Source organism: Lonchura striata, chromosome 1 (genome assembly GCF_050655825.1).
Source record: "Lonchura striata isolate lonStrDom1 chromosome 1, ASM5065582v1, whole genome shotgun sequence".
Taxonomy (NCBI): Eukaryota; Metazoa; Chordata; class Aves; order Passeriformes; family Estrildidae; genus Lonchura; species Lonchura striata.
The window spans coordinates 18,417,406-18,433,621 of NC_140703.1; the positions used below are offsets into that span (position 1 = coordinate 18,417,406).

Sequence of the window (16,216 nt, forward strand, 5' to 3'; positions counted from 1 at the left end):
CCCCGCCGCTCCGCGCTCCCATTGGCCCGCCTGCCCTGCCCATCAACGCGCCTCTCACCTCTGGCTCCGCCCCTTCGAAGGAGCGCGCTGCCATTGGTGGAAAAGTCTCGTCGTTACTTCATCCCCGTCTTTCCACTGGCTACTCTCCCCGTCTGTCAACGCCCCCCTCCGCAGCCGCCTGCCCGATGCGCTGTCCGCTGAGCGCCACCGCCCGCGCTCCGATTGGCCGGCGCACGCCTCTATCAGCGCACTCGCGCCCGCCCCCCACTTTTAATTGGGCGCAAGCCTCGCCCATCTCCGCGGCGAACCAATCGGCGAGTGACTTCCGGTGGGGTGGGCGGGGCCGTGCGGCTGCGGCGGAGCGGCGCGTCCGGCCCGGCCCGGCGGGGCCCAGCGCGGAGCGGCGGCGGCAGAGCCCCGGGGCGGCCCCGGGTGCGGGCGGGTAATGGTGCCCGGCACCGCGGATCCGCGCGGGGGAAGGAGGCTGCGGGGCCTCCCGAGGAAACAGCCGCGCTGCGGGGAGGGGCCGCAGCCGCGGGGCCTCGGCCGTGCCGTGCCGTGCGCGTTGAACCGCGCGGGGCACAGGGCGCCGGCAGCCCGGGGCACGAACCCGGCAAGGAACGCACCGAGTGCTGGTCCCGCCCGCTGCGCGGAGGTGCAGACTCGCTGCGCGGAGGTGCAGACTCGCTGCGCTCCTGTCCCCGCGGCTCCGGTGCGGTGACAGCGCTCACGGCCGGAGCCCCGGGGCCGCCGCCTCGCCCGGAGCGCCCCGGAGAGCGGAGCCCCGAGGTGGGGAGGCAGCAGGCCTCTGCTAGGAAACCACGCCAAAATTTGACAGTCCCACCCCCCCACCCCTCCAAAAAAAAAAAAAAAAAATTCTGTGTTCTGCTGCTCTCAGAATCCTGAGAGATTTTGCTGCAATAGCACTACAAATTCCTGGTCTGGTGGGGGAATATTTTTTTGGCCTTTCAGAAGCCGAAGCAACAAGTTTGTGTTCGGTTAGGACTTGTTTTCCGCTTGATTTCAGGAAATGGTTGCTTAGAATGACGAAGGTTACATCGATGCTGGATAAAGATTGTTTATCTTTGGATCAGCCTAAGACTTACAGGTCTGCAAAGCCTCAGTGAGGACAAATAGAAATTGGCTAGGAAAGTAGCTAATACCAGTATCTTTGTTTCCATTTTTTTGCAGAGGCTTGTAATCTCTTCATGTAGCAATGGCTTAAGAAAAAAAAGATAGTGTTGAAGACAGAATTCTCTATTTCTTTAGTTCCAGGGTGAGTAAAAACCATTCTGGACAGCAGAAACTGTATTCAACCTTTTTTTTTTTTTTTAATGCTGCAACAGCAAACTGGGTAAAAATAAAAATAAATATGGAGAAGAGTACACCCGGAGGTATCTGGATACTTAGAAGAAACATTCTTGCCTTTTGGGTTTTTTTTGTTTGAACTTTTTTTTAAGGAAAGGGGTAGTTAATATGATGACCATTAATTTTGCTCAGAAATCCTCAAACCTGAACAGAGCTATTACTTGAATTCAACTTTACTTTAAAAAGGCGTTAAATTATCTTTAGTTGAAATTTGCAGTAGCTACTTCATACCTCAACAACAACAGGACACAGGTCGTGTGTGATTTCAGAGCACTTAAGTGGGTTATTGCCTGCTTTGGTGACATGGTCTAGTTTAAAGTGATGTTAACCCTTTTTGAAAATACAGTTTCTTATTTTGCATTGCAATAGATGCAATTCTGTGTTCCTATTAGGCTGTTCCAGCAGTAATTGCAGTGACAAAATTATTTGCTTTAAGCTCCAGGTTCAATCTAGTAGCTGTGGTTTAAAAACCAGGGCTGTTTCCAAACAAATGCTGGCAAAGCTTTGGTTTGGTTTTGGTTTGGAGCTGTTTTTTGTTGGGGGTTACTGGCTTTTAAAAGTACCCGTAAAAAGACAGTAATGGTTTTCTTGCTTGCTATAATACACAGAAAAACACTGACTCAACAATTAAGAAACTGAAATATGTTGAAAATGCTAAGAAGAAAGTACCCTTTGTCCTAAAGTGTAAAGGATAAAAAAGGGTCTTCATGAAAAGCAAAAAGTATTTTTGTTTAAGTGATTAACAGAGTGAGTTCTGTGGGTTCTGTTGAGTCACCACAATATTGGTGGCATGAGGATAACTTCAAACATTTATTAAAAAACACGTTCTACACTTACAGTCTAATACCTTATAAAGAGACATACATGTCCACCACAATCTTAACAGATTAACAGTACATAGTATAAAAAAAATCAAACAGAAAAAACCTCTCACCACATTAACAAAACTCTTACAATAACCCAAATAACAAAAAACTCTCCTCATAATAAACCTAAAACCCAAACCAAAAGTGTTTTACTCTGACCTACAAGGAACTTCATTCTCCCAATGAACTGATGAAAAGCCTTTTACCAGCAGTGTCACAAACATGTCTAGCGTGTGGTATTCTAGGAGTCAGCAGGTGCCAGGCTGTTGCTATAGGACACGTGAGAGCACGACATGAACTGTTGCTATTGCAAAGGTGGAAAAGAGGAAGTTTATTTTCTGACTCTAGCATTAATACTTTTCCAAAGGTGACAGTGGATTGGAGAGTGAATGTGCCACCTCTCCAATGACATTGGACAAACTACTAGTACATCAAGTTTCTCCACTTCTATGGAGGAATGTAAAACAATAGATCATTTACAGAAAGTTGTGTGAGAAAGTTCTCTACAAGAATGCAAACTCAGAAGGCTTTAGAAAATCTTAAGAATCAAGGCAACACCAGGCTGGATGTTGAACGGACTCTTGCTTTGTTTCCCAGCTTTGCGGGCCGGAGGCAGTGATGGAGCGGTTCGGGGTGAAGTCGGCGCCGTCGCGGAACCGCTCCAAGACCGCTCTGTACGTGACCCCCCAGGACCGCGTGACGGAGTTCGGCAGCGAGCTGCACGAGGACGGCGGGAAGCTCTTCTGCACCTCCTGCAACGTGGTGCTGAACCACGTTCGCAAATCCGCCATCAACGACCACCTCAAGTCCAAAACGCACACCAAGAGGAAGGCAGAGTTCGAGGAGCAGAATGTCAGAAAGAAGCAAAGGACTCTGACTGCCTCCCTGCAGTGCAACAGCACTGCCCAGACAGAGAAAAGCAGTGTGATCCAGGACTTTGTGAAAATGTGCCTGGAAGCCAATATCCCCCTGGAGAAGGCCGATCACCCCTCTGTGCGAGCCTTCCTGTCCCGCTACGTCAAGAACGGCAGCTCCATACCCAAGTCAGAGCAGCTAAGGAAAGCCTATCTGCCTGATGGCTATGACAATGAGAACCAGCTCATCAACACTGAAGACCGTTGAGAAGAGAACTGTTTTCATCCTCGTCGTGAAGTTTTACATATTGATGGTGTGGTTTATTTTTATATCCATGCATATATACAGTGTTACATATTGATTTTACAAGCTATTTTGTATTCTTGTAGAAATGACAATCTACTCCTGAACTTAGCGGTGTGCTAACCCTGCTGTAGACTTCAGAGCTACACTGACAGTAGAGCTCATGAGGAATATAGGGAGCATCCCTGGCATACACCTGATCTCTGTTCAGTCCAGCTGTAAATGAGGCTGAGAAAAAGGCACTTGAATAGAGGACCCCACTTCACAGTGCATCTAAGAAGACAGTGTGATAGGGATTGCTACTCGTGGCAGTGGATTGCTGTGTCCCTGAGTGACCAAGAAGAGGTGCTCCAGCTTTGAAATACAAGAAGCTCTAGGATGGTTAGTTAAAATATCACTGCTCTGTTGGGGGAGGACTATTGCAACTTTCTATTCAAGCTTGGTTTACGTTTTGAAACGGGAAACTTTTTTCTTCTAGAACTCTCTCTTATGCTGTTTGGTGCAACTGTGGATGTATTCATTATCCAGCTTAACCAGCCAGTCTCTTGTACTGATCTCTGAACTCCACTATTCTCATAAGGCTGGGAGTTCTGCAGGTTTGCCATGTGCTTTTCTAAAATCACCGTTCCTTTGTCTTGGTTTCACATGCCCCCTTCAATTTCAGTGCCAATATTTGAAAGCTGAGTAGACAAACCAGTAACTGAGTGTGACTTGCAGTGCAGCTGCTATCAAGTGAAACTTATGCTGGACCAAGTTCTTAGCAGAGAACGTTAATGTCTTTTTCCTACTAGCAGGACTAAGCTAAATATAAATTGAGCATGGCAGAGGCACTAAATTGAGGAGTTGGGAAGGTTTTTCTTTGTGCACAGGAGAAGAGGCTGCTCCATCTTTCACTGAAGGTCCTTTACACCTCTGGCCTTGTCATCAGCCTTTCAGTCAAAGGAGGTGAAGTGATTAAAATAGTTTTTAAATCATTTACTGCAAAGACTCTTCAGTACTTGTAAACACAGGTAGGGAGGCAGATACACTTTGAATTTATAATTGAATTACAGAACTGGGCTGTATTTCTTACTCTGTGCCATGGCCATATCTGTTGGACTGGCAAAGAGCAAAATGGGAAATTGAAGAATTTCAGTAATACCCTCTCCAAAATCTAGTAAACAGTTACTAAGCTATTCCAAACTATGATGCCAAATAGTTCACCTAACACAAATGTTCCATAAAGGTTTGGAATGACATGAGGGAGTACTGTGCAAGGTGCTGGAATAAATTGAGCTCTGCCTGTTCTAGATCTCCTGGAGATGCTCTGGCTTTAGACAGGTGCCAAGCATCTCCTGGGGGCACAGGAATCCTCCCTCTCCATTGGTACGAATGCATAAAGATGCTTTAACTCATGAGGGTGGAGCCAGTTGTGCAGGTTCCCTTCCCCAGCAGAGTTTCGCAGCAGTTAATTTACAGCAATACCAAGGAATTGCTGAAAAGACACAAAATAACCAGATTGTTTGGGGTTTGGAGCTATTTCCCCAACAGTCTCCTTTGCTGGCTGAGACTTACATACTTAGTAACGACTAAATTTTTGTGCAGTTAGTCTGCAGAAATGCCCTTCTGTTCCATGTTCTGCTATGAAACCTGCTGGAATGAATGTACAAAGTTAAAAAGCAGAAGGTTTCTTACCCATGTGCATCAATCCAGGGGTACTCAGCCCACTGCTGGTCTAGGACTTGAGACAGAAAAAACAGTAGCAACTTTTTAATCTAATCCTAGAGATCAAAATATGCCTTCCTAAATATAATTTTTTATTGCACAAACTTGGGTTTAGCTTAAAATCCTTAACTGCCTTGGGCTAGAACTGTTTAATAAATCTTCTGAAGCCAAGTGAAAGGTAACTGCCAATAGCCTTTTCTGTCCTGACAAGAACTGAAAGTATTTTCTCACAGCTGCTTTTTCCTTACAGTGAAACAACATCCTTGCTTTAATTTTTAATCTTTCTTGAAACCTCAGCAATGCTAGCTTAGAATTGAAGCAAATGGAGAATAATGGTATATTGAGAAAACAAAAGCAGCTAGAGAAGTGGGATGATCAAAAGGTAGGAATTTTGGCTAGTTCACTCAGTTTTTGCTAACATGGGATTTTTCAGGTTGCACCCTGTAACAATTTTATATATGAATAGATACTGTTTGTTCCTCCCTTGACTGACAGACATTTTGAAATGTTTTGACTGATAGACATTTTGAAATGCTTCATGGCAACATTAAAGAGGCTCCTGAATAATTGAAAAAAGAAAAAAAATCAAGTTGCTTTCAAATTTACAGTTTTACATTAAAATGAAACAATGTTCAAGTGTAATTTACTCAATTTTCAGGACATTGCTGTCTTAATAGTATATTTTAATTTAAAAATAAAGCCACAGTATTTCTCAGGCTTTTTTAAAAATCAGGACATTGATCCATTGAAACAAACATTAGTAATGGAGTAAAGCTATGAAAAATAAAGCACTTCCAGGTAGTCTAGAAAGAATGAATAAGTTTAAAATCATGAACTTAACCCAAATCATCAAGACACTTTTAAAGAAAGTATGAGCAAGTGGTTGCATTCTGTCATGAAACAGAGTCCTGCAAACACTCAAATTCAGAACATAATTTTGCCAGTATGGCTGCAGTTGGATAAAACATAACTTTCTTTTAATTGCTGTTGATCTCAGGGAAGATTTACAGCAGAAGTTTTCTCATCAATCTAAACCTAAAGAATAACTAAATCCTAGTTTTGAGGCTGTGATGGAGTTGTCTGAACAGCCACCATAGGGGATTAATTTCTTGTGCAAGAATGTATTTCCTGTACAGAAGAAAACTCTCAGAAGTAAAGGGAGGGTGGTAATAGTGTCAGTTTTTCTTTCACTTTACAACCAATTGTAAGGACAAGCTCTAAGGGAGCTTTCTGCCATGTGGTTTTAGGAATATATTTGAACTCTAAAGGTAATAGGAAAAAAACAAGAAATATTTTCTTCTCTGACCAATACTTAATCTAATTTAGCCAAATTAGCTAAAATTACTCCCAAGCATTTTTCTTGAAACAACACTTGCAAAGAGTAAAATACAAGCAGGAGCATTCTCTGTTGTGTGACTCGTTACACAGACATACCATGCTAGTTTCAGCTTGCAGGTTCTTGAAAAAGCAGGAGCAAACTTCAAAATGTTTAATCATTTTGAAGCCTGTCGATTGGCAGGTCCCACGGGAAGGTGAAGCATTCAGCATAATAAAAGGGAATTGATTTTCAGTGGAGAGAGAAACTAGTTCTGTACAGTATGGGATATTCTTATGATAGAAGGGCTGGCTTTAGCCAGAGCCCACTTTAGTAATTCTATTGAACTGAAGAGTGAGATGCTCCCTGTTGGGTTTTGCAGAATAATGAACTGATTTTCAGGAAAAAGGAAAAAAAAAAAAAAAGCTGGAAGTTTGGTGAGGAAAATCTCTATTTATATTTACATATAAAAAGAGGCAAGGCTCACTACTGTTGCATTCACATTGTACTGACTGCTACTTACTCTGTAATTTGAGTGCTTGTTGTCTTTGTACAATTTTAAAGTCGTGTCTAACTTTCAAAATATTTTTATTTTAACAAAGTTTCTCACTGTAATAGTGCTGTTAAGAGTTTAGTCTTTTTTGGTCTAATGAAGATGCTTTATTTTTGTTTTGATGGTAGGGATGTTTTGTTGATGATGAGTGGCCGCAGAAATGATTTTATTTAAAAAAACAAGTCATGAACTTATGATTAGATACTAGAGTGAGGCTGAAGATACCTGGGTCCTGCAGTGCCATAAGACTTCCTGTAGGAACAGTAAGACCAGAGTGATTTACATTTTTATATTAAAACAATACTGAAGAGAAATACTTTACATTGTAAAGTTTTCACTTGGTAATGAAAAAAAGGTCTCTTTAAAAAAGAAATAAAGGTATTCCTTTTTTATAGAATTTATGCATAATCTCTTATTTTACCAATCAAGTGGATTAAGAACCTGTGGTAGTTCCCATAGAGTGGTGTAAGAAATGGATGGGGACAGGAAAATTTAAGGAGCTGCTGCTGTAGCTTAAAGTAACATCAGATATTGAAGCATTTGGTTGATTTACCTCTGCAATGACACTGAAGTCTGTTTCAGGACTGGTTATACAAAACCTGTTTCCTGTCAATTCCTGATTTTCTTCATGGTGACAGAAATTCCCTAATAATGCCTTCTGCTCCAAGTGAATACCAGGTGGAAAGATTGTTGTGCATTTTGACACTGCAGTAAACCATTTGTAAGTACAGGATCTTGTAGCTACCCAAGGCCTCAGATCTTTTCAGGAAGGGTTTCTGCAATATGGAAGAATCCAAAAGGGTCACAGTTTGATCCCTCTCCCTTGGGGACCTCATGAAAATTGAGCAAATAACATCAACCCATCAAAAATTAGCACCAAGTGTGGGTTTGTTTGTTTACACATTTCTTTTCCTGAATTCTGACCTGTCTTGACATCTCAGGATGATCAATGATAAATTCAGGCAACCTCTCGACTGATGAATTTATGAACTATTATTTTCTCATTTTCAGTAGTTTCCAGGTCACAGCACATTAAGATCAAGTGCTTTCTGTTGTGAAATGGAAAAGCAGAATAGAAATAAACATACCCTTTGTAAAATTATCTTGTGTGGACAATTCGTGTGAAACAGCACATGCACACTTGCAAAATAAATGTACCAGCCAGGATTTCTGTGGAAGCTGATGCAGAACAGGATGAAGCAAATATTTAAAGTTCAGTAATTAGGCCATGCTAAATTCTGATGGTACCATTTTACCTTTTTAACTGAATCAAGGTAGTTCAATTCATATCCAGGATGCAGTAGGATCAAGTACACACAGCTTTCAGGCCACAGTGATACTGATGATTAGGTCTGACATTTGTTATTTGCATAGGCTGAAGGAGAGACAATCTCTGATAGTTCTGCTTTTTTTTTTTCCTTATCCCACCACTTTTTTTACAAGGGGTTTGGAATCTGTGGCTTGTGTGGCCACCACTTTCAAATATAGAAGCACATCTCAGGTAGAAGCAGAAAGTGCAGGATGAGAGTTGGAATACAGAGAGCTACTGCAGCTCAGCTGAAAATACTGTTCAGTAGTTCTGTTCAGAGCTGGGAGAAAAGTATTTAGGGATTTCAGAGCTCATTAGGAGGGGTTTGTATATTGGTTTTCCTCAAGTGTTTTTTTTTAACCTGTCCTCAGTGTACAAAATAGCTCCAATTCAGCATTTGATTTCACTGCAGTAACTGACATCTTCTCACCTTAATTCTTCTATAATTAGCTTTAAATGCTTCCTCCCTTCCCTTATTTCTGAAGCCTGTTATTACCTCAGAACAAATCCAACAAGAAACCCCCAAGTGGAGCTTTAACCAGCTCTGGACACAGTGAACTGAACCCCCTTGTGAGAGCACCCAAGCTCAGCCAACAATTCAGGACTTGGCTCAAGATGTGTGAAGGCTCAGTTCACCTCCTGAAACTGAAACTGCTGAAGGAAAAGGGAGAGGCAAAGATTCTCATGTTGTGAAGGCGTTCCATCAAAATGAAGGAGCTGACCCCTCCTCTTATAGGGAATTACAGGAGTAAAGCTGCAGGGGCCACCTTGGCTGGTGCAGCAGCAAATCCTGAGCTCTGTAATCACCACTGACAGGCAAGGAGCTGATGGGACACTGGAACACTGCTGTTCCTTTAAGGCACTAAAACCTCCTTTACACAGTGTTAAAATTTTCAGCAGACTTCCTGGAGCCCACTCTTGGATCGTTGTGTGTCACTCTGTGGTTTCCTGCAAAGAGGAAAATGCGGCCCCAAAATAGAACATTGGTCTTGTGAGAAGAAAAAACTGAAGTGGGACAGAAAGAACATTGCATAGATTATGGTTGGGATTTTCTTTTCACTTGCATTCAGTAAAATAGCAACAGCAGTGACAAAGGGGACTGAATCAGGTAAAGAAAGTTTCTATTTATAGCAGTCCTCAGGTCTGAATTTCATCCCATGTTTTTGGAGCTTTTTCCTCCAAAATAATCATATCTAATACCGAGAACTATGCTAGTTGTGTTTAAATAGATTAAGTTCTTTGAATTCAATTGCACTGAATGAGAGTTTTTAAATTATTAAGTTATTGAGTTACTACAGACAGTGCAAATCAGTGCTCATCTGGTGACATCTTTTTCTGCCATCTCCCTTTCCTAATTATACAGTTTAGGATTAGGACTCTCAGTCCTTACTTTAACAAATACTTATTTTATATTTATTTAGCATTTACTGTCCCTTGAAACATGCATTTAAAGCAAAACTATACTCTTGCAGTGTCTCAAGTCCATGGACTGAGTTAAAAAAACAAAATTTAGAAATCTCAATTACCATTTGGAGATCGAAAAGATCTCATTTATATCTTAATAATATCATAAAAATAGAATGGCTCAAGGTGGTAATTATGTCTCATCAAGAGAAAAGCTTCCCTGAATAACCAACTTTTCTCTCAGAGCTGGCTATGGATGCAACCACCAGGTGTCTTCAGTGCAAAAAAATGCAATTTGTAGTAGGAGTGTTTTCGCTCCAGTGGAGCCCTGCTGTGTGTGCAGTTCCACTCAAGGAGTTTTCTTCCATAAATATTTTCCATTTACACTGGATTGGAATTCTTGTCAGGCTTTTTCAGTTCCTCACAAACATCAGTAGGATTCTTCTGATAATCATACACTCCAATCAAACACAACATTTTTGATAGAAAAAAGAAATCCAAACACAACATTTCAGAAAGTTATTCCATTATTTTCTCCAAAATATTAATCTGGGGAAAAAATCCTGGTAATTTAGGCTTTGGTAAGCATTTCCATCATAAGCAGAGGTGACAATTGCTATATATGAAATTCCTGTTTACCTTCGATTTAGTTCTAAGTTTATGAAGAAATTTTGCACAGGCAAAAGTTTTTGGGAAGGTTCAGGTAAGTGCTTCAATGTCTTAAAAATATTTATGAAAAAAAAAAATCCCAAAGACATGCTGAGAAAGGAACAGACAAAATCTGAATTATTTGTCCTTATGAAGATGCTGAGAACAAGCAGCAGAAAAAAATCATCCCTTACAGTGCAGACTGTTGTGTGAACAGTGAATATTTTCAACTTCTTAGTTTTTAAAATCCTGCTTTGCATCCCTGCTCTCTGCTATCTTGCTTCTTGTAAAATCAAAACCTCACCTGCAGGAGCATCTTTCAAGAAACAAAAAAATCTGCAGCTTTGTTCATTAGTCTATGAGGGGAGCCAGGACCCAGAGAAGGAGAGATGTTTTTTAAACCCTCAGGATCACCTTCTCTTTCCAATGCCCAGACAATAAAGATTTCTCCAGTTACGTTGATAAAAAAAGAATATTCCTGTAGATTCTTCAGGTAACGTTGGCTCAGAGCAATTGTCAAGTTTACAATATGATGTGGCCTCATAATTAAACCTGTCTGTAGCTATTAAACATTACAGGTGGAGAACAGAAACCAAAGCAGTGCTCAGTGCACCCTGGAAATAATGGGTCTTATTTTATTACTATAGCAGACCCTCCTAATTTGACTGAAGAGGATGATAATAACTGAGAAATATTCAGTAACTGACTAGATAAGAACTCCAGCACCTGAGGACAAACTACTTTTGAACCATGGCGAATTTTTTTGGTAGCATTCAACCCTGAGCTTGAAATCTGAAAATCCTACTAGCTCTAGATCCAGTCTGCAGTCAAATTATCCTTCATTTGACAGTGTATCTGCAATTATTTAGCTTAACCACATCTAATAGCCAGTCCACTTTCATCTTTGAATGGCCACAGTTTTTGAGGAAGAGGCTCTGCTAATTTGGACTGATGTGAGGACTATACTATGCCCAGTATCCTCCTGTGATAAAGCACTGCTAAAATCACACAAATTACCACAAATATCAAAATAATGTTTATAGGAGCATTACACAAACAAAATTTTTGCAAGTCAGTCTCTACAGAACCATGATGGAAATAATTTTTTTTAAATGTAATTCCATCTTATTCCTTCTAAGCTTGTTTGGTTTTTATTTTGGTCAAAAGTAAGCTGGGAATTGAAGCCAACTTATTTAAGCTTTGTGTCCACAGACAAAATTATTAGAGCCTCAGAAAACCCTCCAGTATACACCAGAAAAACTACACTAGTGTTTCTTTAAACTGGGGGGGGAAAAGTGAAAACTACTAAAATTCAATTTCTATTTGCAAAGTTGCATTCCTCAAAAATTCCCAATGGCAATATAAATACATACAATTACTAAAATAAAATTTTCCATCATTCCTTGAGAAGCCATCTCTGAAGTTCATGGAAGGTGTTTAATGAACTGCAGAACTGTTGTGCTCATTACAAGGGATTGAAGAATTGGAGATTCCTCCTTAGCTGCTGCTGGAACATCTTCATATGTTGGAAGAGATGAGAAGCTCAGTACCCTGAGTAGCACAGCAGCAAAATATTTGACAGCTATGTGAGAACAAGTGAAACAACTCCTAACTCTGCCTTCACATTTTCCATTGTATAAAGTGCCACTGTATATCCATCTATGCACTGATCTGAACTTCCTCCAATGCTTTTGTGGTGAACTCTGAGCATCTGTGTATTTTAACCAGGCTCTTTCTTCTTCTCTGAAGGTCAGAGGGATGTGGAAGACTGTTCCTTAATCAAGGCCAAAGTGATCCGTGCTGAGAACGCTGATCCTGGGAGAGGAAAGAACTTTTTAAGCCAACAGGACACCTTAACACTGCTGCTTGTAAACTTGCAGTTTGTTGTGAGTGCTGATGATGTACAATGATCCTGGTCCTGACCAATGACAACTGAAGACTACAAATTAAAAGTGATATGTGTGCTTGGCTTGTAGAAGTGAGACTCTCTGGTGTGTGACATTGGTTATGTCAAAGGATATTAGATCATATAATGAACCCACTGATAATATGTTCTCTAGTTCAGGTCTTGGGTTCATATCTTTCTTGATGTTTTGCTTGTATGAGTAAGTTCCTGCCATTAACAGAGGGCAGATTGCATTCACTTCAGTGTTTACCAACTGACAGCTCTGTGTTCAATTTTCTTCATGCTTACTCCTGTCAGGTGAAGAGACGTTATCAAGATTTCCTAAATCTGAGGATTGTCAGCATCTCTTGTCCTGCTTGCCTGGAAAGTACTTGTGTGCCTTTTAAGCCACTTTTCTTCATAATTTCCAGAATTTCATCTGCAATGGAAAGTGCAGTGTTTACAAATGAGTTGAAATTGGTTATAGAAGATAGTTCTAAAATATCTGTCAAGCTGTAAAGCAAAGTTTAAAAACTGTCCTCCTACTCTTTCAGACAAAAACTTTTATGCAAAATCATCTCCCACCAAGCACAAATAAAGCTCACAAGTTACAAACTGAGGTTCAGTATTTTTCTAGAATTCTGTCTGAATTCTAATGTATGAATCCTCCTAAACTTAGGAGGAAGTGAAATTTGTAGCACCTTCTCAGAAAAGCTGCCTAATAAATCAGGTGTGAAAAATAATCTTGACATTAAATGATCATTTGTGGCCACGAAGCATTAGATCAGAAGGAGTAAGTCCAAATCTTTTCTCTGCACTTGTAAAATGAAAGACATCACATTTCCCACTAAGCTTTTTGGTTAACACCACCATTCTCTTCCATAAGAAAGAACTGGCCTGGCATCATTAATTAATTCAGATTAATTAATCCACCTTTCAGACCTGGAACTGAACTCCTGCAGACCCACTGGGGTCCCACACACTTTCACTTTCCAAACTAGCCTGGGGAGTTCTTAGTTTTGATATATTTGCTTGCATTTTTGGTCTAGCTGTGATCAGCATTTTGATTTCTACCATATAAACCTGGTTTGCCCATTGGAATGTTAAAGGACAGTGATCACCTGGATTATTTTCTTTAATTGTGACCAAGTAGAATAATCCTCCTGGTGAGAGCAGGTCTGGTACTAATGGGAAAACCCTATCCATTACTTCTCTCCCCTGTTTGCCCCCAGCCCAGGATGCCTCTATTCCACAGCTTTTCACCTAGGAAGAAGGAAAGCAAAGATTGTCATAATACAGAATGACAGAATTGTCACAACAACAGACAGTAGCATTATTATTTTTACTGTGTTTTTGAAAATTTTCCTACCTCTTCAGAAGGTGTTACCACATATGGTGGGTTAAACAGCAGTAGATCAACCTTCCCATTTAATCTTGGGGATAATCCTTTGACCTGTAGGTGAAGTTGATGATTGTGTGGTTTCTTTTTGGGAACATGAATAATGCAAATGTTTTGTAAAAATACAGTTACATAGTACAGTTCCTCAGCCATTTTAAATCCCATTTATTGTGGCCTACCTACATCATCTTTTATAAACATATAAAAGGGTTAAAGAGATGAAAAAAATTAGCTTTTCTCCATATCAAATTTTGTAAGAAACTAAAGGTAACAACAGTAAAAAAGTTCTAATTAAATCAGAAAAGGTTGAGAATGAAGAACTGCATAACTTTGACAAAGGGCTATGATAATCTCAGGCCACTATAGAATTCTTTGTCCAGCCTTTCCAAACTGTATCTACAGATTTATTTAATAAATACAATGAATTCTTAGAGTTTAATTTTGAATTTTAGAGCTTGAGTAGTTGGTTGGGGTTTTTTTGGCAGTGGGTGATGTTCAGAAGTCCCTTCCAACCCTAGCTATTGCATGACTACATGATCTGCAGTAAGTATTAAAAAATTACACAAACTATGAAGGAGATACTATTGAAACCTCCCTCTTACCAAGTCAGTGATGACAGGCTGCAGGTGAACATTGTTAAGGAGAGCTGTCTCCTGGGTACAGTAAGCTGCCATGGGATTGATATCTGTGCATCTGAAAGGGAAATATTACAAAGCATAAGTTATAGGCTACTGTACCTGGAAGTTTAACCCCATGAACCACAAGCTAGTTTACAGAATCACAAAATATTCTGAATTAAAAGGAACCCACAAGGATTAAACCCAGCAAACACAAGTGTAGGCTTAGTAATGTGTCTAGGAAATGGGAAAATGGATTTCTAGTCATAGCACTACTCATTTGTTATTTAACTTGAAGTAAATAATTCAGGCTGCATCATAAGCTCAGAAATACTCAACAGGCTCTCTCCTTTGATTTATATATCTATAGAATTGAGAAAATAATAGTTTTTAAAATGTGAAAATTATAAATATGTATGAGAGAGCTAAGCATCCTGGGCCAAACATCCTTTATTATTGCATGCAACAGTTTAGATGCTGTTATACTTACATGTACAGTGCACTGGGTCCAAGGATGGAAGAAGCCAGAAATGTTGAAACCACACCAGATCCAGATCCTATTTCAAGGCAGATGTTGACTCTAAAGCGAGAACACTCTGGATGACTTTTGTTTGTAACAGATACAGAATTGGTCAAGACAGCATAATAGAACATGCTGGCCTCCCAAAAACGCTGAAGTACAGAATCACAAAATATCCTGAGCTGGAAGGGACCCCCAAGGATCATCCAGTTCAACTGCTGGCCCTGCACAGACACCCCAACAATCTCACCCTGTGCATCCCTGGGCGCACTGTCCAAAGCCTTTCTGAGCTCCGTCAGGATGGTGCTGTGACCATTCTCTGGGGAGCCTTTTCCAGCACCCCACCAGCCTCTGGGAGAAGAACCTTTCCCTGATATCCACCCTAACCCTTCCAGACACAAATTCAGGCCATTCCCTCAGGTCGCAGGGAGCAGGACCATTGCTGGCCCCACCGCTGCGTCTCGTGAGAAAGCTGCAGGGAGCGACCAGGCTGGGGAGGTAAGCGTCCTCAGCTTCCCCTGCAGCCCCTCTGGAGCTCCCTCACAGCTTTAACACCCTGGTGCCAGCAATGCCCCTCAGCTTCCCCCGCAGCCCCTCTGGAGCTCCCTCCAGCTTTAACACCCTGGTGCCAGCAATGCCCCTCAGCTTCCCCTGCAGCCCCTCTGGAGCTCCCTCACAGCTTTAACACCCTGGTGCCAGCAATGCCCCTCGGCTCGCCCCTCCCGGCCCTTCCCCATCCCCTGCAGCCCCTCTGGAGCTCCCTCACAGCTTTAACACCCTGGTGCCAGCAATGCCCCTCGGCTCGCCCCTCCCGGCCCCCCTGCCCGCCCTGCCGCACCGAGCCCCCCGCAGGCTGCCCGCGTCCCGCTCCAGCGCATCCAGCAGCAGGAAGGTGTCCTCGGCCGGCTCGTAGACGTCCCGAAAGGGCCCCCGCGGGCCCAGGGGCCCGCACCGCGGGGTGGGCAGCGCCATCCCGGCCCGCATCCGGGGGAAGGGGAGGGACAAGGGCAGGAACGGGGCGGGACGAGCCCGCGCTCCGGCGGCATCTCTGGGTGTCTCGGGTGTCTCGGCGCGGAGCTGCAGCGCCTGGTGGCCTCGATCCGACATTTAGCCCCTCGTTGTGTTTAGCGTGCGATCCCCGCCGCCGGTGCCCCTGAGGGCGGAGGGAGAGGGGCGGTACTGCTCCTGCTCCCGATTTCGGTGCCGGCTTTACAAATTGTGTTCCCGTCACGGAAACGACCACAGGGAGTCAGCACAAACCCGAAGGAAAGAGCTGCTGAGGAAGCTTCTGAAACCCTGATATTGATATCCAAAAAAGCTCTGTTCTCTATTAATTAAAGGACTATATTTCTGTGATTGTTGGCCAGCAAGACTAGACAGCATCCTTATGGACCAAGGATCTGAACTTCAGCGCCACAGAAACACAGATTGGTTGGGCTTGGGAGGGACCTTAAAGCTTATCTCATTCCA

The 16,216-nt window shown here is 42.1% G+C and overlaps 2 protein-coding genes across 13 annotated transcripts; one reads left to right on the top strand and one right to left on the bottom strand.

The window, feature by feature from the left end:
- The first annotated feature begins 320 nt into the window (after window positions 1-320).
- Window positions 321-8,066, top strand: CGGBP1 (CGG triplet repeat binding protein 1). Of its 6 annotated transcripts, none has more exons than XM_085566083.1 (3): window positions 321-442; window positions 1,192-1,276; window positions 2,602-8,066. In XM_085566083.1, the coding sequence occupies exon 3, from the start codon at window positions 2,853-2,855 to the stop codon at window positions 3,354-3,356; it is 504 nt and encodes a 167-aa protein (XP_085422209.1). In that variant the 5' UTR covers window positions 321-442; window positions 1,192-1,276; window positions 2,602-2,852; the 3' UTR covers window positions 3,357-8,066. The 6 variants fall into 6 exon arrangements, with proteins under 6 accessions (XP_085422209.1, XP_021405876.1, XP_085422331.1 ...); XM_021550201.4 differs by having other exon boundaries at window positions 2,832-8,066; XM_085566136.1 differs by lacking the exon at window positions 321-442 and adding an exon at window positions 743-1,108 and having other exon boundaries at window positions 2,832-8,066.
- Window positions 8,067-10,186: 2,120 nt separating this feature from the next.
- On the bottom strand, window positions 10,187-15,743 carry HEMK2 (HemK methyltransferase 2, ETF1 glutamine and histone H4 lysine). Of its 7 annotated transcripts, none has more exons than XM_085565670.1 (7): window positions 15,585-15,743; window positions 14,717-14,806; window positions 14,212-14,302; window positions 13,580-13,663; window positions 13,332-13,473; window positions 12,520-12,649; window positions 10,187-12,140 (listed from the first exon to the last, which is right to left on the bottom strand). In XM_085565670.1, exons 1-6 carry the CDS (start codon window positions 15,728-15,730, stop codon window positions 12,543-12,545), a joined length of 660 nt encoding a protein of 219 aa, XP_085421796.1. In that variant the 5' UTR covers window positions 15,731-15,743; the 3' UTR covers window positions 10,187-12,140; window positions 12,520-12,542. The 7 variants fall into 7 exon arrangements, with proteins under 7 accessions (XP_085421796.1, XP_085421689.1, XP_085421985.1 ...); XM_085565563.1 differs by having other exon boundaries at window positions 14,717-14,830; XM_085565859.1 differs by lacking the exon at window positions 13,580-13,663.
- Between the last annotated feature and the right edge of the window lie 473 nt (window positions 15,744-16,216).

Coding starts and splice junctions, on each gene's coding strand:
- CGGBP1 (XM_085566083.1), top strand. CDS start 2,853: ATGGAGCGGTTCGGGGTGAAGTCGGCGCCGTCGCGGAACCGCTCCAAG.
- HEMK2 (XM_085565563.1), bottom strand. CDS start 15,730: ATGCGGGCCGGGATGGCGCTGCCCACCCCGCGGTGCGGGCCCCTGGGC. Junction 14,303..14,716: donor GGACCCAGTGCACTGTACAT/GTAAGTATAACA, acceptor TTTCCCTTTCAG/ATGCACAGATATCAATCCCA. Junction 12,650..13,331: donor AATTAAAGAAAATAATCCAG/GTGATCACTGTC, acceptor TTTCCATTGCAG/ATGAAATTCTGGAAATTATG.